Source organism: Capsella rubella, unplaced genomic scaffold (assembly GCF_000375325.1).
Source record: "Capsella rubella cultivar Monte Gargano unplaced genomic scaffold, Caprub1_0 scaffold_2, whole genome shotgun sequence".
Lineage (NCBI taxonomy): Eukaryota > Viridiplantae > Streptophyta > Magnoliopsida > Brassicales > Brassicaceae > Capsella > Capsella rubella.
In genome coordinates, this window is record NW_006238922.1 from 2,126,755 (window position 1) to 2,154,537 (window position 27,783).

At 33.0% G+C, this 27,783-nt stretch overlaps 5 protein-coding genes across 6 annotated transcripts; 2 read left to right on the forward strand and 3 right to left on the reverse strand.

Annotated features, from left to right (window-relative positions):
* Positions 1 to 986: 986 nt before the first annotated feature.
* Positions 987 to 3,123, forward strand: LOC17895834 (exosome complex component RRP43). Its single transcript, XM_006302545.2, has 9 exons — positions 987 to 1,095; positions 1,226 to 1,394; positions 1,478 to 1,527; positions 1,616 to 1,685; positions 1,765 to 1,870; positions 1,958 to 2,024; positions 2,164 to 2,239; positions 2,498 to 2,805; positions 2,894 to 3,123. The coding sequence occupies exons 2-9, from the start codon at positions 1,235 to 1,237 to the stop codon at positions 2,963 to 2,965; spliced, it is 909 nt and encodes a 302-aa protein (XP_006302607.1). The 5' UTR covers positions 987 to 1,095; positions 1,226 to 1,234; the 3' UTR covers positions 2,966 to 3,123.
* A 441-nt stretch (positions 3,124 to 3,564) lies between these two features.
* LOC17896211 (putative F-box protein At4g21240) lies at positions 3,565 to 5,738 on the reverse strand. Its single transcript, XM_006300274.2, has 2 exons — positions 5,734 to 5,738; positions 3,565 to 4,750 (listed from the first exon to the last, which is right to left on the reverse strand). Exons 1-2 carry the CDS (start codon positions 5,736 to 5,738, stop codon positions 3,565 to 3,567), a joined length of 1,191 nt encoding a protein of 396 aa, XP_006300336.2.
* Positions 5,739 to 5,844: 106 nt separating this feature from the next.
* On the reverse strand, positions 5,845 to 7,238 carry LOC17895237 (putative F-box protein At4g21240). Its single transcript, XM_006301373.2, has 2 exons — positions 5,995 to 7,238; positions 5,845 to 5,895 (listed from the first exon to the last, which is right to left on the reverse strand). Exon 1 carries the CDS (start codon positions 7,157 to 7,159, stop codon positions 6,020 to 6,022), a length of 1,140 nt encoding a protein of 379 aa, XP_006301435.1. The 5' UTR covers positions 7,160 to 7,238; the 3' UTR covers positions 5,845 to 5,895; positions 5,995 to 6,019.
* Positions 7,239 to 11,633: 4,395 nt separating this feature from the next.
* Positions 11,634 to 18,942, forward strand: LOC17895611 (AP-1 complex subunit gamma-2). 2 transcript variants are annotated; one of them, XM_006300329.2, is made up of 18 exons: positions 11,634 to 11,843; positions 12,463 to 12,765; positions 12,881 to 13,022; positions 13,241 to 13,414; positions 13,777 to 13,956; positions 14,317 to 14,471; positions 14,783 to 14,873; positions 15,111 to 15,274; positions 15,461 to 15,515; positions 15,676 to 15,798; positions 15,891 to 15,986; positions 16,353 to 16,480; positions 16,665 to 16,769; positions 16,878 to 17,128; positions 17,508 to 17,735; positions 17,831 to 18,006; positions 18,357 to 18,455; positions 18,573 to 18,942. In XM_006300329.2, the coding sequence occupies exons 1-18, from the start codon at positions 11,812 to 11,814 to the stop codon at positions 18,666 to 18,668; spliced, it is 2,598 nt and encodes an 865-aa protein (XP_006300391.1). In that variant the 5' UTR covers positions 11,634 to 11,811; the 3' UTR covers positions 18,669 to 18,942. The 2 variants fall into 2 exon arrangements, with proteins under 2 accessions (XP_006300391.1, XP_023643387.1); XM_023787619.1 differs by having other exon boundaries at positions 17,514 to 17,735.
* Positions 18,943 to 22,747: 3,805 nt separating this feature from the next.
* Positions 22,748 to 25,294, reverse strand: LOC17895717 (protein RICE SALT SENSITIVE 3). Its single transcript, XM_006302335.2, has 7 exons — positions 25,063 to 25,294; positions 24,746 to 24,796; positions 24,476 to 24,655; positions 23,930 to 24,035; positions 23,709 to 23,750; positions 23,549 to 23,605; positions 22,748 to 23,447 (listed from the first exon to the last, which is right to left on the reverse strand). The coding sequence occupies exons 1-7, from the start codon at positions 25,197 to 25,199 to the stop codon at positions 22,875 to 22,877; spliced, it is 1,146 nt and encodes a 381-aa protein (XP_006302397.1). The 5' UTR covers positions 25,200 to 25,294; the 3' UTR covers positions 22,748 to 22,874.
* Between the last annotated feature and the right edge of the window lie 2,489 nt (positions 25,295 to 27,783).

Consider the following 27,783-nt stretch of genomic DNA (forward strand, 5'->3'; position numbering starts at 1 on the left):
GCTTGGTGAGGACAGATTCAGGAGTCTCATATTGAGTAGGAGGAAGGGATCTGGCTTAATTAGATTCACGCCACCAAAGGAGTCAGGAGGGTTTGAGATGAACTTACTTGTGAGGAAAGACCAAATCACCAAAGGAGAAAACTACATTCAAAAAACAGGTGATCATGAGTTCACATGTGTTGATCTTTTCTATGATCACAACTAGGTGGAGGGCTAGCAGACAAAGATATAACAAACTCCTAAGTTACCTCAGTTTTTTGCATTCGGCAATATAACCATTGACCATTTTTGGTAGGATCAGTAACACGAGCATCCTTAATTATCTTGGGCCACATTCCCCTATAGGAGGGAGATGAGGGAACCAGAAAGATGCAAGTTGACGATTAACAAGCTCACGTATCGCATGATTGATACTAATACTGGCTTCAGTTGTAACTTGTAACATACTTCTAATTAATGACGATATTTTTGTCTATTTTTTCAAGTTCTCTTTCTTATAATATATGTTAAATTTTATATAAAGATTTACGATTTTTAATCTGGATTTTCCTATTTAAGCTAATAAAATTTATTATATTGGTAAATAATCTCATATTTTTGGTAAATAGTCTCGTTAAGATTTATCTGTGACACATCAATTTTCAATTGTTTGATATATTGACTGAAACTGTAATTTCTATCATTTAATATTCGGTTTTTATTTATAATCCATGTAGTTTTTTATCAGTAAAAGTAATTGAAACTTTATAATATAATATTGAGAGAAAAATAAAATATGTATTTTGATATTCACTTTGTCATCCGCAACTGCAAGAAAAAAAAAAAAACGAAACAAATATAGTAGTTTATCTCAAATTATTTATTTGGGCTTCGCAATAATATTGGGCTTTCTTTAGGCCCATTTTAGAATTAAGAAGTGCTTTAGTTAAAAATCTCAGATAAACCTAGCCGTCGTCACCGTTCACCGTCTCCGTCGAAATCCCCATTACTTACGGCCGCCGCGAGCTCTTACACTTCTTACACTCTCTTGCCTGTTTTGATTTCTTTCGCTACGACAGTTTCGTGTATCAATTTCAGTTCTTTCTTTTGTTCTAGGTAAGCCACATACTCAAATTTTTGCGTTTCAGTTTCAGTGGAGTTAGAATAAAAAAGCTTCCTTTTTGCCTTCCAAGGTCGATGATGTTTCTTCTGTATATTGGTTTTATGATTCTCTTCTTTGTTTCAGACAATAGCCATGGGGTTACCAGATTCATCACAAGTCTTGTCGACAGAGATGGAAGTTGATGCTTTCAGACGAATCTTTCCTCTTCGTTTCTTTGAGCGTCATCTCTCTGAATCTCTCCGACCTGATGCTAGACCACTTGGAAAAGCCAGAGACACCATTGTTAACCTTGGTAATAATATGTAAATTACTTTGTTCAAAAGTTAAGTTGTTTGAAAAATGTCACCTTGATTGTATTTTCTTGTGTGTGTATAGGACTTGTTTCAACCGCTGATGGATCTGCTCTTGCCAAGATTGGTTCCACTGTAAGTGGCTGCCTTAGTCGGCAATGTTGTTGTGTTCCTATGTTTCTTACATAGTTTCTGTTTTTTCTTTCTCTCTTCTTGTTTATAGACTATGCTTGCTGCTATTAGAATGGAAGTTATGACTCCTTCTGCAGACTCACCAGATGAAGGAAGCATAGGTTGTTTATTGATTTTGTTCTATGTGATTTTGTTCGTTTTTGGTGTTTCAGTTTTTGATTGACTGATTCCTTTTGGTAGCTCTTGAGTTCCACATGCCTCCTATATGTTCTCCAACTGTTCGTCCTGGAAGACCAGCTGACGCTGCTCCCGTGATTTCAAAGCGTTTGTCTGATACTATTCTAAGGTGTTTCAGATGGATCTTTCTCTACTCATTCTCCTTGGGCTGCAAATACTATGTCGTCCCTTTCTAAATTGTGTCCCTTTGTTACAGTTCTGGAATGATTGATCTTAAAGAACTGTGCCTTGTTAGTGGAAAAGCTGCTTGGATGGGTTATCTGGTGAGTACATGCTAGTTTTAAATCCCGCTTGCACCTCAATTGATTTCTTACATGTTTTCTAGCTATTGATTCTAGGGAAGTATCTCTTTGTAAGTTAGTTTTATTTATGAACATTGTTGCTCTCTAAACTTTTTCATAGGACATATATTGCCTGGATGCTGATGGTGCTCTTTTCGATGCTGCTCTGCTTGCTGCTGTTGCAGCCTTTTCAAATTGTAAGTTCTTCTTCATTCTTATCCATTAGTTTGCTGCATAGCTCTTCTAGAACTCCTTAGACTACACCCATTTTCTAAGCTAGAACTGAAAGTTTGAAATTTTAAGTTATCAAAGAAATGTAAGCATTAGATCAACCTTTACTTATTAAGCCATATGTCATTATATATCTGTATAAAAGCAGCTCGAAACATAACTTTAACTGAGTCATACCAAAGTCAAATATTTCCTCTGATGCATAAGAGATCTTTATATTGCAGTGCAAATTCCAGTTGTTGCTCTGAATGACAATGGAAGAATAGTTGCCATCACTGGAGGAAAAGATCAAGACAATGCTTCAATCATCGAGAAAAAAGCAGTGAACAAGGAGAAGAGAAAACTTACGCTTAACAACATCCCTTTCTCTTTAACTTGCATACTCCACAAGAACTATATCTTAGCAGATCCAACAACTGAAGAAGAAACGATCATGGACACTCTTGTGACTGTTGTTTTAGATTCCTCGGATCATATGGTTTCTTTCTACAAATCAGGAGGAACCGTTCTCGCTTCTTCATCAGCCATCAAGGTGAGACTTTCAGCTTCCTCTTATGTTAATCCACTACTTAGTTTACAACGTTCTTATAAAGTTGCCTTGCGGGTTTTGCTTTATGTAGAGCTGTGTCGAGTTAGCAAGGACGAGGGCAAAGGAGCTTAAGCAGATTTTGGGGGAGATGGATATTGACTAATCAATCAGAAGGAATACTTGTGAGTTGTGAATCATTCCATAACATTGTTGAAATTTTGTGTTACATATTTTAAGCAATTAGTGCCAAAGGAAGAAGCTCTTCACCATTTTTGTTTCATTGTAATACTGTTCGTTGATCATATAACGACTTTTAATTTAGAGTAAGTGTGTGATCATCGATATCCATCTCACACGAACTGAAAATATACGTTTTGAAAATGCTCAAACAGACGAACCCAAAACAACATAGCAAGTTTGTTTCTGATTAGGCTTTTCTAAACATCAAAATAATGTTAGGGTATGTTCAGAACCCGTGATCGTGATTTCTTGAAAGATCATGTCTGGTCATAGCTCTAGATCAGATGCAAACAACAGCATAGCAAGTTTCAAGCACGCGAATTATGGATGGACATGCAAGCTTGGGACGCTCTTGTAACTGTGGTAGATCTAGACAGATGAAAATCCAGGAAGAAGAATATAAGCAATATGATCACAGAGTAAAGCCATGAAAAAATAATCATTTTGAATCTGTCGGAGAAATTTTACTTGATAGGATACTTAACAGCCGTATTAAAAAATTTCAACCAATCCAACTTAAAGCTAGGAACGTCCTCCAAACTCCAAAGACACGAGACTCTCACAGTGATTGGGATAATAGTGGATATATTCTTCAATGTTATTTTTCAAGAAGTCTTCTTCTTCATCTTGAACCCCTTCATATTTGACCCTCCTTATACGGTTTCTCTTTGGATCATAGTACAAAACATAAATTGCTTTAGACGTTGTTTCAGTATAAATAAACTCACAAGTATCATGAGTGAAACCTCTTAGTCTCAAGTAAACATTCGGGTCAACTAATCCTGGAAAAGGCCGAATAAATCTTCTTTGCGACCATTCTTGTTTCTCTTTATCCTCCAGAACCCAAAACCTTATATAAGAGAAGTCGGAGCAAAGCCATGCTACTTTTCCATTGTAATTGAAGAAAAATTTCAAAAGTGCAGCCTCAGCTGGTTTTCTGATAATGTTGAACTCTTCATACCTCACATCAAAGCTCATACGGTATTCTTCCGTTTTAAAAGTACCATCGACTCTCAAAATTGCTTCATAATACACATGCCCATTGATGCATATACTTTTTCCTCGCAATGTGCCAGTAGATACATGTTTAAGGCTATTTCCGCACACTCTCCATGTTTCTCGAGGTCCCAATGTGAAAACAAGAGGATCTTGGTATCTACAGATTGAGATGCACAAGACTTTATACTTGTCCTCGACCGGATCATATCCTAAAAAGTTACATACAAATAGTCGTTCTGAAGGTTGGGGTAGCTTAACATGTTGTCTTATGGTTGGATTCCAAACTATAATATTTACAGAAAAAGCTCCCAAGCATATCAAGCCATTGACTGATTCGGACCCGTGGTAATGATAAAACTTGGGAGCTACTATCTCATAACTTTCCCGTACATGCGGATTAGATGTTCTGTCCGGATGGTCATGTTGGGGAATCGAGTTGAAGATACGACACTTTTTCGATGTCCTTACACAGACTAAAAGACACAACTGTGTTGAAGACCGACTACCGAACGAGCTGATGAAATCTGGACGAGTGGTGATGGATGACCATAGCTTTGATACGCAACGGAACCTCCCAGCAGATTTAGCAGGCAGTCTCAAGAGTATCTCATGGATCAGATCAGTAGGAATCATGTCGAGAAACTTACTAAAGCTCTTTTCTTCTTTAGATTCTATACTTTTTTCCCTATCTTCCACCACTTCTTCTAGTCTAGTTATAGGCGAGACCTAGGGTTTTTTTTTTAAAGATAATTTTTGAGAAATACCTTTTTGATAGTTTAAAATTTATCCAAAAAAATATGTTTAAGCTTGTATATACAAATCATCTTTATATGTGTTTAAAATTTTATATATATTTATAAATACTGTATAATAACCTTTTAAAAACCATTTAAAACATTATAAGAACCTACTAAACCATATAAAAATTTTATAAAAGCCTTTCCACCCAAAAAAAAATCTTATAAAAGCTTTTGAAAATCTTATAAATTTTTGATTGAGTCTCTTAGTAGTAGTCATATTTGAAAAGTTGTATTTTTGAAAAGTGGTATTGGAAAAGTGTATTTTTAAAATTCCCCATTTCTTAGAAAAGTACTTGGGGTGAACCACTCTTGTTAACCCCCTTTCTAATAGCCAATCAAAATAAATCCAAATTAAAATTTTAAAAAGAAAATTAAAGTTACAAATTCTGTCGGATTTTTATTAAGAAAAATATATATTTCAGTTTGGGTTTATAAAAGAGTGGTTAGAGTTTAAATTTTATACATAAAAAAATTGTATTTCGGTTTGGGTTAACAAAATAGTGGTTAAGGTTTAGATTTTGTAATTAAACGAAATTATATTTCGGTTTGGGTTGACAAAACAGTGGTTAGTGTTTAGATTTTGTAACTAAACAAAATTATATTTCGGTTTGTGTTGACAAAATAGTAGTTAGGGTTTAGATTTTGTAATTAAACGAAATTATATTTCGGTTTGGGTTGACAAAATAGTGGTTGGGATTTAAATTTTGTAATTAAGTTTGGGTTGATAAATAGTGGTTAGCGTTTAGATTATTTAATTAAACAAAATTATATATTTCGGTTTAGGTTTATAAAAGAGTGGTTATATTATACAGATTTTGTTTCCATAATCTATTTTGTTTTAATGATTTTAATTTTGATTTATTTTTATATATAGTATGAAGTGGTAAATTACTTCATTTTAATTGGTTAATCTAATAAGTGGTGGATAAGGAAGTTCATACATACTATATATGAGTAATTTGCCACATCATACTATATTTGCCACTTCATAATTCGCCTGCTAGAAGCTTGGGACGTTATTGTAACTGTGGTAGATCCGCTATCAAGTTAATGTCTTGGACATGAAAATTCGAGAAGATCATAGCAACATGATCACAGAAATACTAAAATGCATGAAAGAATAGTCATTTTGAATCAGTTAGAGAAATTTTACTTGATTGGATACATAATAGCCCTATTTATATTCTCAACCAATCAGGCTCAAAGCCAGGAACGTCCTTCAAAGACACGAGACTCTCACAGTGATTGGGATAATAGTGAATATTTTCTTCAATGTTATTTTTCAAGAAGTCTTCTTCTTCTTCTTGAAGCCCTTCATATTTGACCCTCCTTATACGGTTTCTCTTAGGATCATAGTACAAAACATAAATTGCTTCAAGCGTTGTACAAGTATAAATAAACTCACAAGTATCATGAGTGATACCTCTCAATCTCAAAACAACTAGCCAGATCGGGTCACGTAATCTTGGAAAAGGTAGAGGAAATTTTCTAGGTGACCATTCTTGTTTCTCTTTATCCTCGAGAACCCAAAACCTTATACAAGAGACGTCCGAGCAAAGCCATGCTACTTTTCCACTGTAGTTGAAGAAACAATCGCAAAGTTTATCATTAGCTGGTTTTATGATAACGTTGAACTTTTCATACCTCACATCAAAGCTCATAAGGTTATCTTCTGTTTTAAAAGTATCACCGACTCTATATTGTATCTCCGCTTCATAATAGACATGCCCGTTGATGCATATACCTCTTGCTCCAAATGTGCGTGAAGGGCTATGTGTAAGGTTATTTTGGGCCACTCTCCATGATTCTTGAGGTCCCAATGTGAAAACAAGAGGATCTTGGTATCTACATATTGAGATGCACAAGACTTTATACTTGTCCTCGACCGGATCATATCCTAAAAAGTTACATACAAATAGTCGTTCTGAAGGTCGGGGTAGCTTAACATGTTGTCTTATGGTTGGATTCCAAACTATAATATTCCCATAAGGATCTGCCAAGTATGTTAAGCCATGGACTGTTTCGGACCCGTGGTAATGATAAACCCTAGGAGCATATATCTCATATTTTTCCACATGCGGATTGTATGTTCTGTCCGGATGCTCATGTTGGGGGATTGAGTTGAAGATACGACACTTGTTTAATGTTCTCGCACATATTAAAAGACACAACCGTGTGGAAGACGGACTCCCGAACGACCTGATGAAATCTGGACGAGTAATGATGGATGACCATAGCTTTGAGACGCAACGGAACCTCCCAGCAGATTTAGCAGGCAGTCTCAAGAGTATCTCATGGATCATATCAGTAGGAATCATGATCAGTATCTCAGATCAGCAGATTTAGATTCTAATTTATAAAAGGTTTGAAGACTTCGATAAAATCTTAGAAAGTGTATAAGTAAAAGATTTTAGAGGATTGCTTGAGAGTTTTCTATAATCTTGTTGATTAGTTTTTATATAATATTGTAAAGTCTTTCAAATAATCTCTCCCTTTTAATAGTATAGATTTATTTTGTGAAAAAGTGTATACAATCATAAACCAATTATTACAAATAATTGAATTCATTAACAATCCAAGATTCTTTTTTTAGTTAAATAACACATAACAAAATATTATGACTTTATAAAATTGTGAATCCAATAACACCATATTTATTAAGATTTTAAATGACTTTTTACAAATCACAAATCACAAACTAATAACATCAAACCTTAATAGAATTAAACAAAATCAAATTCTATGTAACATTTATAGTTATTAAAACTCTATTTAAATACAAACAATAACAACCCAATTTTTATTTTTTTTTGTTATTATTGAATCAAGAATTATTGTCCTGCATTCTGTTGTTGGTGCATTTTCGAATTGTGAATTCTTCTATGTTCTCATCCTTTAGTAGTTGATTTAATGAATCTAATTTTTTTTTTTTATATAAGTAACGCCATTTTTTATATAGGTTGGATATAGAACATCTAATAACGAGTAAAGCCAAAGGAAAAAGAAGCTCTCTTCACAATTTTTGTTTTCAATGTGTCACGGTTTTGGTGATCATATAACGAGTTTTAATTAGTGTTAAGGGTGCGATCATATATGCTCTCTCCATTTCAATTAAACGGATTACAAATTCTCATCAAACCAGAAGCAATTAGCATTAAAATAAAATAAAAAATGCTACTTTCGTGAATCTTACAATTAGCCTAAGAGATCTAACCCAACAAAACCAAAAAAAAAAAATAAAGATTATCCTTGATCTTATATTGGTTTTTCTTTTTGCAAGAGGCATCATATCTAAACAAAAAAAAACAAATGAATACAAAATCATACACAGTAGGGTTTTTTTTTCTTCATTGTCACACTAATTGGTAAATCTTTTGTTTTGTTCTATCATAAAGGCTATAATTTGAGATTGAGATTTGGGAATTGAAATACTTAAAAAATAGGCAAACTTAAATCGATAAAAACATTTCAAGTATCCGCCACCCATATCTCATCTCTCAAATGAATCCATATGATCAACGCTCTCTCTAAAAACAAACAGATCAAAACCATATGAGTTTCATCAAGCCAACTCTAAGACAGAAGAGATAGATGAGTACGTCGATATCTATTAGTTATGAAATCACATCTATGAGAGTATATGAATCAAAGACAGAGAGATTTCGACGTAGCGGCCACAGACTTTTGTTTTTTCTTGTTTGTAAAAACTAATTTAATATTAGGGTAAGATTTTTTTTTTTTTTAAACTTAATTATATAAAAGCCATGACACTAGAGTCATACAGTTTTTACAGCATGAAAATAATACAGACATATGCCAATGTTACAAGTAAAATAGAGATGGTAACCAAATCTTCCCCTTTGGTTGGATTCCTAGAACAACACCAGAGAAAAACTAGACTTGTTCATGGTTCCCGCGTCCCCGACTACCTCTTCTTCAAGCAACAGAAGATTCTAGTATCTCCTTAGCTTTGATGGACAATTGAACCGGTCGTTCACGTAAAATTTGTTTCCGGAGTTAGTTGAGAGTGCTCTTAGGGTAAGATTTGTTAAGAGTGTTCTTATATGATCACAGATATTATATAGTCTTGGACAGCTGAAAATCCGGGAAGAAGATTATAGCAACACATGATCACAGAGATATATACTAACTAAAAAGCATGAAAGAATAATCAGTTTAGATTTGTTGGAGAAATTTTACTTGATAGAATACATAACACAGCCCTATTTAAATTCTCTCAGCCAATCCAACTTAATTAAAGCTAGGGCCTAGGAACGTCCTCCAAAGACACGAGACTCTCACAGTGATTGGGATAATAGTGGATATATTCTTCAATGTTCTTTTTCAAGAAGTCTTTTTCTTCGTCTTGAACCCCTTCATATTTGACCCTCCTTATACGGTTTCTCTTAGGATCATAGTACAAAACATAAATTGCTTCAAGCGTTGTACGAGTATAAATAAACTCACAAGTATCATGAGTGATACCTCTCAATCTCAAAACAACTAGCCAGATCGGGTCATGTAATCTTGGAAAAGGCAGAGGAAATTTTCTAGGCGACCATTCTTGTTTCTCTTTATCCTCGAGAACCCAAAACCTTATACAAGAGACGTCGTAGCAAAGCCATGCTACTTTTCCACTACTGTAGTTGAAGAAAGAATCGCAAAGTGTATCATCAGCTGGTTCTCTGATAACGTTGAACTTTTCATACCTCACATCAAAGCTCATAAGGCATTCTTCCGTTTTAAAAGTATCATCGACTCTCAAAAGTATCCTTGCTTTACAATACACATGCCCATTGATGCATATACCTTTTACTTTAAATCCGGTAGCGATATGTTTAAGGCTATTTCGAGACACTCTCCATGATTCTTGAGGTCCTAATGTGAAAACAAGAGGATCTTCGTATCTACAGCCTGCGATGAGCAAGACTTTATACTTGTCCTCGACCGGATCATATCCTAAAAAGTTATATACAAGTACTCCTTCTGAAGTTTGGGGTAAGGTAACATGTTGTCTTATGGTTGGATTCAAAACTATAATATTCCCATAAGGAACTCCCAAGCATATCAAGCCATTGACTGATTCGGACCTGTGGTAATGATATAACTTGTGAGCATCTATCACATAACTTTCCCGTACATGTGGATTAGATGTTCTGTCCGGATGCTCATGTTGGCGGATTGAGTTGAAGATACGACACTTGTTCAATGTTCTCACGGACACTAAAAGACACAACCGTGTTGAAGACCGACTCCCGAACGACCTGATGAAATATGGACTAGTGGTGATGGATGACCATAGCTTTGAGACGCAACGGAACCTCCCAACAGAGATTTAGTAGGCAGTCTCAAGAGTATCTCATGGATCAGATCAGTAGGAATCATGTCGAGAAACTTACTAAAGCTCTTTTCTTCTTTACTATATGTTTTTCCCTACCTTCCACCTCTTATTCCCCTCTATTAGCAGCGACCCACTAGGGTTTTTTTTTTTATTAACCCTATTTTTCTTCGTCTTGGGTCTCTCTCTCACGTAGTCGTCATCATATATTATATAGAAAAAAATGTTCCAAAAAAACAAAAAACAAAAAAAAAACGAAAACAAAACCTCTGAGAGGCTTTTGAGTTTTAGTACGTTTCTAGTTTTTTTTTTTTTCTTTTTTTCTTTGCTATTATTGATTCAAGAATTCTTATATGTATCGTCTAGTGATGATCATAGATGATACTCTTGTCGTTGTTGTTTGCTTTTGCTTGCGAATACCAAAAAGACATTTAGTGTTAAAGGAAGACGAATCTCTCTTCACCATTCTTGTTTTCAATGTTTAAACTTTAAAGATTTTGGTGGTCATATATCGAATTTTTAGTGTTAAGCGCAACTGTATAAGGGGCAATCATATATGGTCTCTCCATTTCAAACGAAGTTAAAATAATTCAATAGATTGGTTTTTACAAATTCTCATCAAACCAGAAGAGCAATTATCGTTAAAATAAAATAATAAATCCAATGTTCTTTACAAGTAAATCTTACAACACGAAGCAAAGAGATCTAACCCAACAAAACCCAAAAAATGATCATCTATGAACTTGGATTGGTTTTCTTTTTGCATAGACCGAGGCATCATATATAATTATATGTAAGGACTTTGAAGAAAAAAAACAAATGAAATTATTGTAAGGTATCAACATGATCATAGATCTATGATTTGTGTGTTCTTTCATAAAGGGTGCAATTCGAGATAGAGATTTGGGTTTCAAATACTTCAAAAATTGGCAAACTTAATAAATCGACCAAAACAAGTATCTGAAACCCAGATCCCATCTCAAATGAAACCATATGATCAACGCTCCTCTCTAACAACAAACATGTAACCACATGAGTTTCATCAACGTAACGCTAAGACATAAGAGAAAGAGATGAGTACGTCGATATCTATCAGTTGTGAATTCACATATATGAATCAAAGACTTCACAACAGAGAGATTTCGACGTAGCGGCCACCTACTTTGTTTTTTTATTTGTTTTCTAAAACCCTAGTTTTGATGTATTAGGTCTCTCCCCTTCTCACGTATTTATACTACTACAACAATATTGTTGCCCTAGAAGAAAACACAAACCTTCTAAGTCAATCAGAGGGTTTCGAGTCTTGATCTGTTACCGTTAACCGTTCCGTTTCGAATCCGCAACTCCGTTGGTAATTTTCCGTTTCCCTTTAGTGAAGAACAAGCAAATTACACAAATACCCTTCTCTCTCTCTTTCTCTTTCTTTCTCTTGTTGTTCATCTTTTCATCGACAGTGGAAGAAGAGAGTTAGAGAGATCAGAGTGAATTCTAAAGAACTCTTCAGATCTGGGAATTGAGTTTCGTAGATCTATGATTTGTCAAATCTGTTGATCCGTTTTCTTCCGCAAATCTTCCCCCGGATCTGATTTTGAGCTTTGGAAGTGTACCGCTCCGGCGTTGATACGACCAATCATGAATCCTTTCTCTTCCGGCACGCGTCTCAGGTTAGGAATCTACATTGTTGCGTTTTTCGAGTTTCGAAACCGTAATGTAGCTTTGATTTTTACTGGGGAATCTCTAATTCTCGGCAATTCGATTTGGAGAGTGATGTTTTATTGGAAATTGTATTGGTTGATTCTGGAATGCAGTGTTTTTTTAGCTTTTTGTATTTTGTAAGTGAGATTAGGCATGTTCTTGGCATTTGATCATACTGATTCTAGTGTTTTGATTATATAAGTGTATGCTTTATATTCAAGTAAAATCTTGGAAATTGGTACTGGAGATGTATAAATATGATAAAAGAGTAATACAGGGTATTGAGTGAAACTTAAGAATGGTGAAGAATGTGTAAATTAGACGGCAAAAAGGGTTGTTTTTCCACAAATTTTCAAGAAGACTGTAAATTAGACACATTTTTCTATGATTATATCTCCCTTTGTGTTCTGTATCTGTTGGGACCTGTTGTTGTTACAATTCTCAGCTTTTGTCAAGGTAGTTTGTGCTAGTGTTATAGTAATAAATTTTACTTAAGAGTTAAGATTTTACTCTGCTTCGATTCTTTAGGAATTGACCATATGTATATATACAAATGCATTTATTATTTGTTGACATTTTATGTTGCAGCGACATGATTCGGGCTATACGTGCAAGTAAAACTGCTGCTGAGGAACGTGCTGTTGTAAGGAAAGAATGTGCTGCTATTCGTGCTTCTATTAATGAAAATGACCAGGACTACAGACACCGGGATCTAGCAAAGCTTATGTTCATTCACATGCTTGGTTACCCCACTCATTTTGGGCAGATGGAATGCCTGAAGTTAATTGCTTCTCCTGGGTTTCCAGAGAAGAGGATTGGTTATCTAGGATTGATGTTGCTTCTTGATGAAAGGCAAGAAGTACTAATGTTGGTCACCAACTCGCTGAAGCAGTATCCTTTTTGGTGTAAATTTTTGAATTTGATTCCTTGGTAGCATTTAACTTTTTGCTGGTGGCATCTTACAAATTTTTAAATTCACCTTGTGAGAACCTTGACTCACGTCTAGAGATCTGAATCACACAAACCAATATATTGTGGGGCTTGCTCTCTGTGCTTTAGGAAATATTTGTTCAGCAGAAATGGCTCGTGATCTCGCCCCTGAGGTTGAAAGATTGCTTAAGTTTCGTGATCCAAATATACGCAAGAAAGTGAGTATTTTCTTGTACTCTCATTGAATCATTGTACCCGTCCAGCTAATAGAATTTTAGAAGCTAGGTTGACATGCATGTAGTAACCAAATAAAGCCAGTAATTTAAGAGCTATGTATCTTTTTTCATGAGTCTTCACTTTATTTCTGTTATTTTTGTATCCATAGACTAATACAATATAATGAACTTTTCATTCATCAACTTTTGTCTTTATTCAGGCAGCTCTTTGCGCCATAAGAATCATCAGAAAAGTTCCGGATCTTTCTGAAAACTTTATTAACCCTGGTGCTGCTTTACTCAAAGAAAAGCATCATGGTGTTCTCATTACGGGAGTTCACCTTTGCACGGAGATCTGCAGTGTCAGTTCCGAAGCCCTTGAATATTTCCGGAAGGTAATTCGCTGAAATCCTATCTATTTGGTTAATACTTAGAAGAATTAGGATGCCTTGTATGTTGTACTGTGCAGTGTGCACTCTTCTTCTCTCTTGGAGAATCTAAAAGTAGCTCTGTATCGGTTCCTTAGACTTCTCTTTGTAACTCTTAGCCTCCTACTGTCTCATGGTTTCATGATCCTTCTATCTGGAATCTATATCATCCCTGATCCCTGCATCCTCATTTTTTTTCCTTTGAATTCATGGTTTTCCTAAACCCCTTGCAGAAGTTATGCTTAGATGACTGAACTAATTTGAGTGTTTTCAATCTTTGTTCTTCTTGACATGATGAAAAATTAGAGGTTTCCTTATCTGATTGACAGAAATGCACAGAGGGATTGGTTAAAACCCTGAGAGATATTGCAAACAGTCCATATTCACCAGAGTATGATGTTGCTGGAATTACGGATCCATTTCTTCACATCAGATTGCTCAAACTGTTGCGTGTATTGGGCCAAGGTGATGCAGATGCCAGTGACTGTATGAATGATATACTTGCTCAGGTTTGTTTGTACTTAGTCTGTCAAAATTGTCTCAAGGGACTGAATGACATGAAAATTTTCTCAAGGCTTATCCTGGCCTGAATGACCTGGGTTTTCATGTTTCACTATCTTTTTGGTCTTTTATTTGTTTTTCAAAAGCTTCCTCGTTGTTATTTTCATAATGTTTTGCTCTTTCTGATTTTTTCCAAAACTAATAACATAATTCCACAAAAACAACAAATGAAGCCTTTTTCTCACCTTTATGGGGTTTTCTACAAGGATCTTTGTTACATTTTCTATAGAAAATAATTGATCTATAGCAGTCAGGATCATAATCACAGATAATTCTTTTGATTCCGAACTTGATTTTCAATGTCTTAGGTGGCCTCTAAAACCGAGTCAAACAAAAATGCAGGCAATGCTATCCTATACGAATGCGTTCAAACGATAATGAGCATTGAAGAAAATGGTGGCTTACGAGTTCTTGCCATCAATATCTTGGGAAAATTCTTGTCTAACCGAGATAATAACATCAGGTTTTCATCGAGTACCACCATTATTTGAGTTTTTTGGTAGCCTTATCTCTTGACATTTCACTATTGATCATCAGTTATCTTCGAATTTTGTTTGCTATAATGCCTATAGAATCTATTGTTTAACTCGTATATGTCTAGGTTTCCGATATATTATATATTCTTTTTCTGCTTGAAGAAGCAACTTTGATAAAGATAAAACTAAATCAACCCTGACATGCTCTGACAGTTGATAACACACTTCACCTGATGCCTTTCTTGTCTCTCCATTGACTACCTTCCAAAAAAGATAAAACTTAGCTTTGCTTTCTCAGATATGTAGCACTAAACATGCTGATGAGAGCCTTAACTGTTGATTCTCAAGCGGTTCAGAGACACAGAGCTACAATCTTGGAGTGTGTTAAGGTATTTTATGTGATGTTACACTTTCTTCATTGAATGCATCTTATTGACTTACCAGACGAATTTAAGTCCATTGCTTATACTGGATACGGAATTCAGTTCAATGTATAACATGCTTCCCTGCTTGGTGTTTTAGTATAGTCCCTGAATCAAGATTTACAAGTAACCATCCAATTCTGTTTAGGTAGACTGGGATAACTCTATTAAACAGAAAGTGTTCTTTGATCTCTTCTGGTTTAGGATTCAGATGCTTCAATTCAGAAAAGGGCACTTGAACTTATTTACCTTCTGGTGAATGAGAATAACGTGGAGCCACTAGCAAAGGAGCTTATAGAATATTTGGAAGTGAGCGAACAAGATTTTAAGGAAGATCTTACTGCAAAAATATGCTCCATTGTTGAAAAGTAAGTTGCACGACTTTCAGACAGCATGTACTGGGATTTCATTTATCTGGTTGATGGTAACTGAACATTTTAATCTGTAAGAAAGATGTGAGTCAAGCTAAATCAAAAGTAATTGCTGAAGTTTATAGAATGCTGGCTTGGATGAATGGTGTCCATCAGACCTGATTGTATTTCCTTTCTGACTAGGTTTGCTCCAGAGAAGATCTGGTACATTGATCAAATGCTAAAGGTTCTATCTGAGGTATACTTCTAACCCAGGTTGTGAGATTACATTGTTCCAGACACTTATCAGTATCAATGGACATGCAGGCTTCTTAACTAAAAACAAACTTTTTACTTCATATGAATATAAGTAGATCTTAATTTGAGACTTCTAACCTTGATTCATTTGAGACATGCAGGCTGGAACTTATGTGAAAGAGGATGTATGGCACGCGCTGATTGTTGTAATAACAAATGCCCCTCATCTCCATGGGTACACTGTTAGGGCTTTGTACAGAGCATTACATACATCTTGTGAACAGGTTTGATGACATTTTTCTTTGGTCAGGTATTTCCTAAATTGTAGTATCTTCTAACTTAGGAGTAAGAGAATCATTTGTGATGTTTGCTGCAGGAAACTCTTGTGCGGGTTGCAATATGGTGCATAGGAGAATATGCTGATCTGTTGGTTAACAATGCTGGAATGCTTGACTTAGAAGATCCAATAACGGTGAGTACTATCATCCTGCACAAAGTCCTTATTGTTGTGACTGATACTGGAGGTGCAGTTACGGGATCTCTTTCTTGATTTTTTTTTCTTTTTGTCTTTTAATATTTTTGTGCTTGACTGATTTTCTTGGGGATTCTCCGCCCTAGAAAATATTAACTCTACGTTTAGTGGATTTTCTGCGCTGGCTATTTCTCTGGTTGATAAAAACAAAATGGTTTGATTGCCCAGTCAAATAGATTTATTGCTGAACTTTTCTGCCTGGGACTTTTTTAATTATCATGTTTACATGCTAAAGGTTTATTATTATTCAATCGTATAAATTAGAAGGATAGATACTAATTTGACTTCTCAAGCTTCTGTAATCAGGTGACGGAATCAGATGCAGTGGATGTTATCGAGACAGCTATTAAGCATCATACATCTGATGTCACAACTAAGGCAATGGCACTCATTGCTCTGTTAAAGATCTCATCTCGTTTTCCTTCTTGTTCAGAGTATGCCAACTCATACCTAGTTTTATTATGTCTACACAGTTGATTCTAGAGTTTCTGGTTGAGAGGGTATAATCATGCATGTAGTCTTTTCACACCCCTGTAAATTTCCTTATAAATTAGGTCGCAATGAAAATTAGTCAGTGATACTTCTCATCAGTGATAAGCTTGTTATTTATGCATACAGGAGGGTTAAAAGTATTATAGGACAGAACAAAGGTAGCTTTGTCTTAGAACTGCAACAAAGATCTATGGAATTCAGTTCAGTTATTCAAAAGCATCAGAATATAAGGTAATTCTTTCAATGATACTGAACATATCTGTTCTCATTGATTTAGGATGAGAAGGTTCCATGGATCAATATCTACTAAATTCAAACAATCGTTCTAAATATATGCAGATCTTCCCTGGTTGAAAGAATGCCGGTCCTTGATGAGGCAACATTTAGTGGCAGGAGAGCTGGTTCTTTACCTGCAGCTGTGTCAACGTCTGGAAAATCTTCGCTTAGTATCCCGAACGGTGTTGCTACAGCTCCTCTTGTAGATCTACTCGACCTTGGTTCTGATGATACTCCTGCACCGACCTCCTCTGGTGCCAACTTTCTTCAAGATCTTCTTGGTGGTGATTTAATGCAGCCTTCAGCACAACCTGGTTAGATTTCCAAACTTATACTATACCACTCCACCAGTTGAAACAAAAAAAAATAACTTATAGCATCTGTCTGGTCAAAAATCTGGTATTACAACTGATAATGATAATTATCTGTATATCATTATCTTCTTGGAGTCTTAGTTGGATCATAATTCATATATGTTTCTTCAGCCGATAATTTTGTCTGGTCATGTTTATTCAACTTATTTGCTTCAGCTGTAGTATGGCCTGTCTATAACCTGAAGAAAACTGTAAATTTTTGTGTAGTTAAGATTAGTATATAATGTTACGTTTTGTAAAGAGTTTGCGATGTTAAGTTGTGAAGTTGCATAATATTTTCTAAATCGTTGAGCTTGTTGTTTACCCCAGCGTCTGTCAGTTTCAGGTATGCAGCCATCTCAAGCTGGCGCAGATATTCTTTTGGATCTGCTGTCAATCGGAACTCCTGCCCCTGTCCAAAATGGCTCGACGAATGGAGACTTGTTATCTATGCAAGATAACAATGCTCCAATAGCCTCCTTGGATACAATTTCATCAACTTCTCCCACTGCGTCTTCTTCGATGATGGATTTATTGGATGGATTTGGTCCCACCCCACCAACAAGCGGTAAAGATACGATCTTAAGTATTGCAAGTATTGCACAATTTTCCCTCTATTTTTATGTTTTTAAAATGTGATATTAGCATCTCTTTCCTTCACAGAGGACAAGGGCCCAACATATCCGTCCATTGTTGCATTTGAAAGCAGCTCCTTGAAGATTGAGTTCAACTTCACAAAACAATCAGAAAACCCTCAAACAACAGATATTGTGGCCAATTTTTCAAATCTTTCTCCTAACGTGTACACAGATTTTCTTTTCCAGGCTGCAGTTCCAAAGGTCAGGTCTCGAACTTGCTTCTTTTTTTTTTGTATGTGTTATAAGCCTTTCGCTTCATAGATTATACTAGACAGTCCTTCCAAACCAAAAAGCCCCCATGGATTTGGGCTGTCGGCTAAAAAAGGTCCACATTTTCATGGCCATGACAAATTCATGCTATAGACTTAGGTTCATAACTTGGAACTGTTTTGCTTTAAAATTCTTCTGTTTAAGTTTCCATGATATGATATGTCTTCTTAGTTTGATCTGACTTATAAAAGATTTCGAGATCTGGTTTCAAATTTTTGTTGACGATGATGATATTATAGTATATATACCTAATTCTCTATAATCCCACATACGTATTGCAGTTTTTACAACTTCACTTGGATCCCGCGAGCAGCAACACTCTTCCAGCCAATGGAAGCATCAAACAAACTATGAGAGTTACAAACAGCCAACACGGAAAGGTATCATTCCCCTTACTCACCTGACCAAATTAATAGAACATTTAGCACAACTCTCGATCTGCTGCGAAACCGAGACTGCCAAACTCTCAGAATAACCACTGTTCTTCACCGTTTCAGAAACCCATTGTGATGCGGATGAGAGTAGGTTACAAGATTAATGGCAAAGATGTATTGGAGGAAGGACAAATCAACAATTTCCCGCGTGGGATATGAAAATTTTTCAGGTATTCAAAAGATTCATATACATATTCCTAATTTTATATATAATCAACTTCCCGTAGACTAAAACAAATTTCTTCATAGAACGTTTGTTGTGTGTGTGTGTATTCTTTGTGGCTTTGTGTGAAATTTGGGCTTAAAGAGAGAGATCTTTTTGATGATAGTTTTGACTTTTGAGTTATGAGAATGTGTCTCGCCAGATGTTATTTTCCTCGCTGCTTCAAGCTCTGTTTCATAAAGACATAAACAGGTTGCATAGTACTGCAAATTGCCCATGACCAAATACAGTATGCTTTTTGAATAAAATTGTGTCGTACTATCTCAATCAATCTTTCGACAACAATCTTGAGTTAAAAAGGGGGGGTTGGGCACGAAACATGTAAAGACTGGTGGATGTAATTGTTGAAATTGGAACATAGACAATTTAGAGGTATTTATGATCATGTATTACAAATGTATGATGATGATAGTAGTATGATGATAACGATTATTATATTAGATATGATGATGAAGAAATGGACGGGTTAGTCGTTATATAATGAACCTATTATATCACAACTCATTTAACCTATTGATCGATGTTTAGTACATCAATGATCAATCCATTAGGCATCAAAAAGATTAAAATCCTAAAGTTCATTAGTTTGAATTGAGTTGACCTATGAACCTTAACTCAATTTTGACACTCTTGATATTCTACAATTTCTTCAACTTTTAATTTTAATTGTTAAATATTCTAAATTAGTATAATAATTGGAAATGAGAAAGACAGGAAAAAGTTTTAATTTAAATAAAAAAAATGTGTGTGATGACGGTTAAAAACGTGTTAATGCCACTATATACTCCTGCCGTCCAAAACTGCTGACTTATCATTTTTTTTGGTCAAAGTTGGATATGCTATTTTAGCAGTCTAGCCCCATTTTCTTGAACATTTATTAAAACATACAAAACAATGCACTGCAATCATTTTGATTTAATTTTTCTGATTTATAATATGAACACATTCATCATCAAACTAATAGCAATTTCATTTTCAACACTTATTGTAGCTATATATAGCTAAACAAAACAAAACAAAAGAAGTCCTTGATACCTCAAAAATGTGTGGATTATATATATCTATGAAATGAGTTTCCATGTAAAAGAATTTTATCAAACTATTTGCTTACTTCTTAATTAATCTGGCATACCATTTTCTCAAGTTTTGGTGATAATTATAAGAGAATGTTTTCTTGACCAAATGAAGTATATATATATATACTAGTATTATACCCGTCCGATGGACGGGTTATCTTTATTTAAAATTAAATTAAAATTAATATTTATTATAACTTAAAAAAAATAATTTCTAATTTTTTTTTTGAAGAAATAAGAAAAATTAATTTCATTTGGAAAGAGATTTTATTTGGTTTGAAGTATCAAATAAACGTGTATATATATATCTTAAAATTCGTTATTAAACGTTAATTATAAAAATCTAGTAATGTCAAACTGACAATCACCAAAACATTTGGGAGCTATTTGGGAGCTATTCACCATTACTCATAATATTGCTAAAATATTTTAAAAAATCATAATTTAGCAATTATCCTCTAAAACATGATACCATTTTGTAAAAATTGTTATTTATTAACTTTCAGTTTTTCAAAAAATCATTCTCAGACTATGAAAATTAATTAATTATTATTTAATATGATGGTAAAGTTCTTTCAAATTAACATCAATCTAAAATATGATGTTAAATACAAATATAGTAATTTGTAAATAAATTCATACAAACAACACAAATAAACATAAAGATTCTAAAATAAATTATAGCATCGTTGAGGAAAACATTAAAAAATCTTTCAAATACGATTATAAAAAACTACAAAATTATTTTAAAATTACTATATTACGATTTATATTGAACTTTGTTATCTTTAATTTAAGTTTCAAAAATCTTTTATTCACCCTTATGTTTTTGACAATGAACTTGCTCAATGGCATAATACATTCATACATAAATTAAAAATTAAACAAATATAATATATTATAAAATAAAAATCATGAATAAAATTATATATTTAGTTAAACTCAAAATCTAATTTATTTGTAAACTGTAAATCCTAATTCTCCTTTATGAACCCAAACTGAGAAATAACCTTGTTTAATTGTAAAACCTAAATCTCACTCCTCTTTAATAAACCCAAACCGATAAATAATCTCGTTTAATTATAAAATCTAAACTATAATGCACATTTATAAACTCAACATATAACCTTTATAATTGTAAAACCTACAACTCGCAAAACCAAAAATTAGGTTAATAGTTGAAAGAGAATTTTTGAGAAATACCCCTTTTGGTATACCCCTTTTTAAAAATACACCAATTTTCTATCCATTTAAAAAATATCCCTTTTCAAATATGAAAAATTGTAAACTTTTATATAGTTTATAAGGTACATCTAGATCATCAGTACTATTGGGAGACTCAACACAAATATTTATAAAGTATTAAAAAAGTTCTAAACGGTATTTATAAGACTTTTATAAGGTATTTATAAGGTTTACAAAGTTTTTATATATTTTCTAAATAATTTTTAAGGTATTTATATGGTATTTAAAATTTACACACATAGAAAGATAATTTGTGTCTAAATATATAAGGTTCACACATTTTTTTTTTCTAAATATAGATTTTTTTTACTTTTTTATTTATCAAAAATACCCTTTTTGCATACCAATTTTTTTAAATACCCCTATTTCAAAATTTATAAAAAAACCACTATAAATGTTGAAATTTATCCAAATATGTGTGTAAACTTATAAATATAGATACAAATTACCTTTATATATGTTTAAAGTTTTATACATCTTTCATAAATAGCGTAAAATAACTTATAAATACCTTTTAAAAACCTTAAAAACCCTTTCAAAACCATTTAAAAACTTTATAAAACTTGTAAAAACGATTTAAAACCTTTTAAAACATTATAAAATATTTGTATCAAATTTCCAAGTAGTAGTTATTATATAGAAGTACCTTATAAACCATATAAAACTTTATAATTTTTCATATCTAAACGTGGATATTTTTGAAAATGGATAGATAAAGGAGGTATTCTTGAAAAGGGGTACACCAAAAGGGGTATTTCTCAAAAATTCTCTTTAATTTTTTATAATTAGTTTTTAATGTTGTTTAGAAATTCTATTTGTATCTTAATATTAACAAAAGTAGATATAACATGTTGCGACATCTTATGTTTTACTTGACACTTATCATGATCACGTGAGTTAGTAAATTTAAAAACCAAGTTTCGACATATAATCTCGTTTAATTGTTAAACTTAAACCATAATTTTAATTTATAAAGATAAATTATAATTCTTATTTATCATTTATATACCCAAACAAACAAATAACCTGATTTAGTTGTAAAATTAAAGTTTAAACCTTAATCCTCTTCTGTAAACAAAAACCGCCATATATTCTTGTTAATTATAAATTTTAAATCCCTATCTTATTAATAAACCAAATAGACATAACTGAAATTAGGTTATTTGTTTTATTTTATTAATAATTTTTAATATATAATTCTTTATAATATTTATTTTATCTATTTCCTTTTTCGATAGGGTTAATAATATTTCTATTTTATCCAAATATTAACAAAAATAGTTACGACACGTGTCAATATCTTATCGTTTATAATTGACACGTGTCACGATCTTGTTAATGGCTGATTTTGAAAACCAAGGTTTATATAATAAGATATATGTATACAAAGGTTGATGAAAAAAAAATACGGTTATATATATAGGCTAAATAAGTAGAGCATCAGAAATTCAAATTCCAAAATATATTATAAATGTTTAGCAGATAAATTTCATATTTTTTTCTTTTTGCATTTTGTAATTTATACGTGATATTTTTGTTCAAGACATGGAATCTGCAACATTTTTACACAAGTACCGTTAAAACAACGTACTATGTCACTATGTCAGAAACAAGACATACACACTGTTACAATACCCAATATTATAAGGACAAATAATAATATATATTATTTTTATGCCAACTAAGAGAAAAAGAAAAAAAAAATCTAATACGAATTGAAAATGTCAGACTAGGAAAATTCTTAGTACAATTTATACTTATTGTACGAAAAAAAGAAAAAAAGAGAGAGATAGAGATAGATCAAGAGAGATTTGATTAGACTCAATAATCTTCACTAAGAAACCCACCTATCTTATTCTCTCTATCGTAATTATTATTGTTGCAATTATTGCTATAGTTATAAATATCATTATTACTATTGTAATTATTATGATTATGGTTATTATTACTACCTTCACCAACCAAATCATTACGTTCTGCCCTAAACGAATCATTTTGATCTTCTTGACTCATTTCTTCTTTAGCACTGAGGTGAAACGGGAAGTACCCTGGCTGCGTCGTCGCCGGTGGTACGACTGATGGAAGCTTAGAGAGAAGCGCCTCGAGGCTACTCATCGACGGTGTTATCTTCATGGAAAGAGGAAGAGGCGTCGCAGCTGCTCCTACACCTTGTGGCTGTCCCATCAAGAAGCGGTGGTGGTCAGAGTGGTAAAACTGATGCTCAGGCTGCTGCTGAGATGGAGCCACTCCTGGGAAGTGCCATGTTTCGGGAGGAGAAGCGTTGATGAAAGGGTAACCAGAAGAAGAAGGATGAGGAAGAAGAACTCCAGGGATGCTCTCAATGTAGCTCAGCTTTTTTCTTAGCATTACAACATAGCTTAAGTCCTCTATCACCTTTAAAGTGTAACAACATTATATTATGCAAATATAATCATCTTAATATATACAAAATGTATTACGTATATATAGAGAGAGAGTGAGAGTGTGTGAGAAACCTTGTGAACAGCTCCTAACTGGACAACACCTTCTCGAACAGAAATCAAGGCAATGGTCTGCAAAAACATTTTCATTTTCATGTAATTGTATATATACTTTACTAGTTAGTTGTATATATGTACAAGTTAAAAAATGAAAAAAAGAGTTGAAGAAACATACTTTGATACCAGACTGAAACTGAGCTTCCCATGTCCTAGGGTACTACATAATTACACATAAATTTCAATTAGTGTTAAGTGAACATAGAAATGCTTATGCATATGAATATGTGTATGGGTCTAAATTTCATACATTTTATTTCCTCTAAAACGGTAATATAGATAGCATGCACGGGCGTATGTAAGGGGAGTGGATATATAGAGGTATATGCATATGCTTACTGAGTCAGCAGAGTTGTGCCAAGCAGATAAAAAGTTAATCTCTTGGTCATTAGGTTCTTTGTAAATCCACTTGTGACTGTGATCTGCAGCTACTTTTCCTATCAACCTGCACAAAATTTAATAAAAACACTTCAATCATTAGAGTATTATTATTAAATTAATTAACAAGTAATTCTTTATTTAGTTGACAATGATTAATCAAATACACACACCCTGCTGTGCCAAAAAACAAAATATGATTAAATATTACTCCTCACTTACAGTTATAAATCATAACCTAATTGAATTGATAGAAAAAGAGGTACTTTGACTCATTACTTTCTAAAACCACCTTGTTTACATATACACAGATATAGAATAGAAAAAAAATCTAAGTAAGAAAAATAGTATGGACTTGGGTCCAAAAGAACACTGTTAATCCAAAAAAAAAAGTGAATCCCAAAAGAGAGAAAGTACTATATACATTACAGAAAATATTTTACTTTTTTTGAGAAAAAATTAACTTATGGTGAGAAAAATGTGTATATTATTATTATCATAACATACCCTTCTCCATAATTGTAGATTTCATGAGACATCTTGAAGAACAACTCAGGTTGAAGCCCTTGATATTGTTGAAAATCACTACTTCCATAGGCGGCCGAGCCGCCACCGCTACACTCACCGGAGCTCATTTCAGCGGCAGAAGCTGCAAAGTTGCAAAACCCATCTTCCCAAACCAAGATCCTAAAATACACAATCAAGCATATTATTAACCTTATTTATACACCAAAATATCTTACTATATACATACAAGTTTGTATATGTTAACTTTACCAGTTTCTTCTGTTTCCTCTCGATCTATCATAAGCTCCTTGACCATCCCATCTACTTGCAAACAACACCAAGATGATTATTTTGACATATATTTATCATTTTCCAAAGATTTTGTTTTATAAATTACACTTTCAACTAGCTTTTTAATATAAGCCCCAAAAAGAATCAAAGAATAAATATATACATAATAAAAATACAGATAAGAATAGAATAGGAAAAGAATAACACGAAACTCGAATTCTTTTCTTGAAGTTTCTTGAAGAAAAGTTTTTATACTTGTAAAATTAATAAGTTTAGATTATGAAACAAAAGCTTACTTGGGAGGAGGATAGTTTCTGGGCAAGATCCTCCAAAAGACAGCATAAACCCATTGAGAATTATCATGGATGCATAAGCTTCTTAGTGTGTGCTGAAGAAGATGAGTCACTGCTAATGGATTTAGATGTTCTTCCATAATTATTCCAAATTTACAAAAGGCTTAATATAATTTTCTTGGTTCTTGTTTTTTTTTTCTCTTTCTTTTTTGGGTTTTGTGGTTCTTCTCTCTGTGTAAAGACTTCCTTTAGAGATAGAAGAAGGTAGAAAACCCTCACTATCTATCCTCCTTTATATAACAAGCTTATAGATCCACCCCACAAAAGCATCTTTTATTTTATTTTTACTTTTCTTTTCTCTTCATTTTTTTTAATATTATTTCAATCAATTTGGATGAAGATAAGAAATTTATTTCTTTACCTCTTTGGCTTTTCCTCATGTTTAGCCATTTACCTAACGTTACCTTTATTCTTGATTTATGTTACTCTTTTACAGCACGTCAATTTTTTCTTAGTTTTCATGACGCATGAGGCAATGAATACTAAAATAATATAGTTTAAGAGCAATTTCTCAGCTTTCATATATATGCTTGTGCATGCATGTATGTAGAAATAGAATCAATAAGAAAAGAAACATGTACAATGTAGTAAGTATGGGTAGAGAGACATCAATTCATGTTGTGTTATCCATCTCTTCATCGTCTTATATGATGTATCCTATCCAAAACCAAACTTGGCCAGATTTTGTAAGTTACACAATCTCATACAAGAAAAAATCTATTTGATAGTCTCAGATCATATACAATAAGATAGTACCAATTTTGTAAGTTTATATGTCAACCTTTAATTCTGACTATACTGTGATTATTGGGTTTTACACTAAATGAGAAACTGTCTATTTACCTGAAAATCATATCTAAGTTAATGAATACTACTCTTTTTTTTTCTTCTGACAAAAGACTGCCAAATTGATTTAATTTTCAAATCCTATGAAAATAAACTTTGGGGTTTTCCTTTTACCAACACATTCATTTAATTTCAGTTCAGTGGTCAGTTAACGAAAACTGTACCTATTCTTTTGATTCTTTTGTACATGTGTTCTTAATTACTCTTTCTCACACTTTTGTACATATCAGTTATGTTACCTAAAAAGTTTTTTTTTACTTATTATTTCTAATCCATCTTTACATGTATATACTTCTGCATACAATGTAAGTAACCATGATTTTAAATGTGTACGAGTTCAAAAAAAAAAAAAATTGTCCTTACATGCAACAAAAGTCAAAATAATACATATAATACATGTGTGTATGGATTTAATTTATATATATGCACATGCCATGGTCTTTATAGGAATCAAAATCTCATTGATGATTCTAAGGATTTTAATCAACGACATTATATCATCAAAATCAGAAAAGAACACATGATTTTTTAAGTCAAATCAAAATCCAAATGATTTACCTAGGAATTTAAGAAAACATCTCTTACCATTATATGGAGATGTAACGTTTTTGTGAGAAATTATATATATTAATTAAAATGACCCCACAGCTTGAGGTAGAGGTGTAGAGCTAGAGAGCTAAATCAAATGTGTCACATGGTTCCTTATGATAGTTTTGACGAATTAAATGATACGTTTTTGGACAATGATATATACAAATAGAGACATATCTTCGAAGTTTATATATCTTGAGAGCATATCTTATAAGTATATATAAACATTTTAGTCCAATGATTATTCTGCTATGTTGGTCAAAGCTAGTCTACGAATTGTTTTTTTTTTTTTTTTACTGTTGTGTCATATTTGCAACATCAATTTCTCTCGAGAGGTCTCAATGATGTTGTTTTCGACTTCAAATTCACCTTCAACGATGTTTGGAGAATGAGGCTAATGGGGATCAGTGGTGAGTAGTTTCATATATGTTGTTATTTAACTTGATACTAATCAAATGTTTGTGGTTTTAAATTTTGATTTTACTAAGTTTCAAAAATGAAACGTAATTAATCTAACAAACCCAAATTATCTAAATAACTAATCAAATGAAATAACTATTTTGCATCTTTATTCAAGCAAAGTATTTTCTCAAACAAAACTAACATTGTCTTACTAAGTTATAATGATTATATAGGTCAAAATCTTTTGCATAGATCATAACAATTTTTTCTTAATTAGTTTTACTATTAGGGGTTTATATGTATAAGGTTCTAAAGAGGTTAAAAACTTCAAGGACATTATTAAAAGTAGAAGTTAAGAAAATTAATCAGCGGATTATTCATGTAAATCTTGGTTTTATCAAGAGATTATATATATACACAAAAGTATACTAATCTTGACTTCTTGATTGAGTGGTTTTAATCCAACTTAACAACTAAGCTAGCTAGCTTTGAAACATTTCACATATCATTTGTTCAATAGATCCAGTTTTGAGTCATAACTAATCGTCGATGAAGCATAGTACTGGTTCACGCACGTAGTCATAGATTTTTATAGATTGAAGCCAAACAAAAAAAGAGAGCAGTGTACGTTAGAAAACTTTTATCATTTTGGTACGAAGATTGTGTGCCCACGTAGATAGGTTTTAGGGACTAGATGTAGAAACAATAATTGATGCTTCATTTAATTTATCATACATCTCTCTCTCTACACAGATAGAAATAATTCAATTTATATAATATAAAAAAATGTGAAAATGGTAAGAATAATAAGAAGAAAAAAAATGG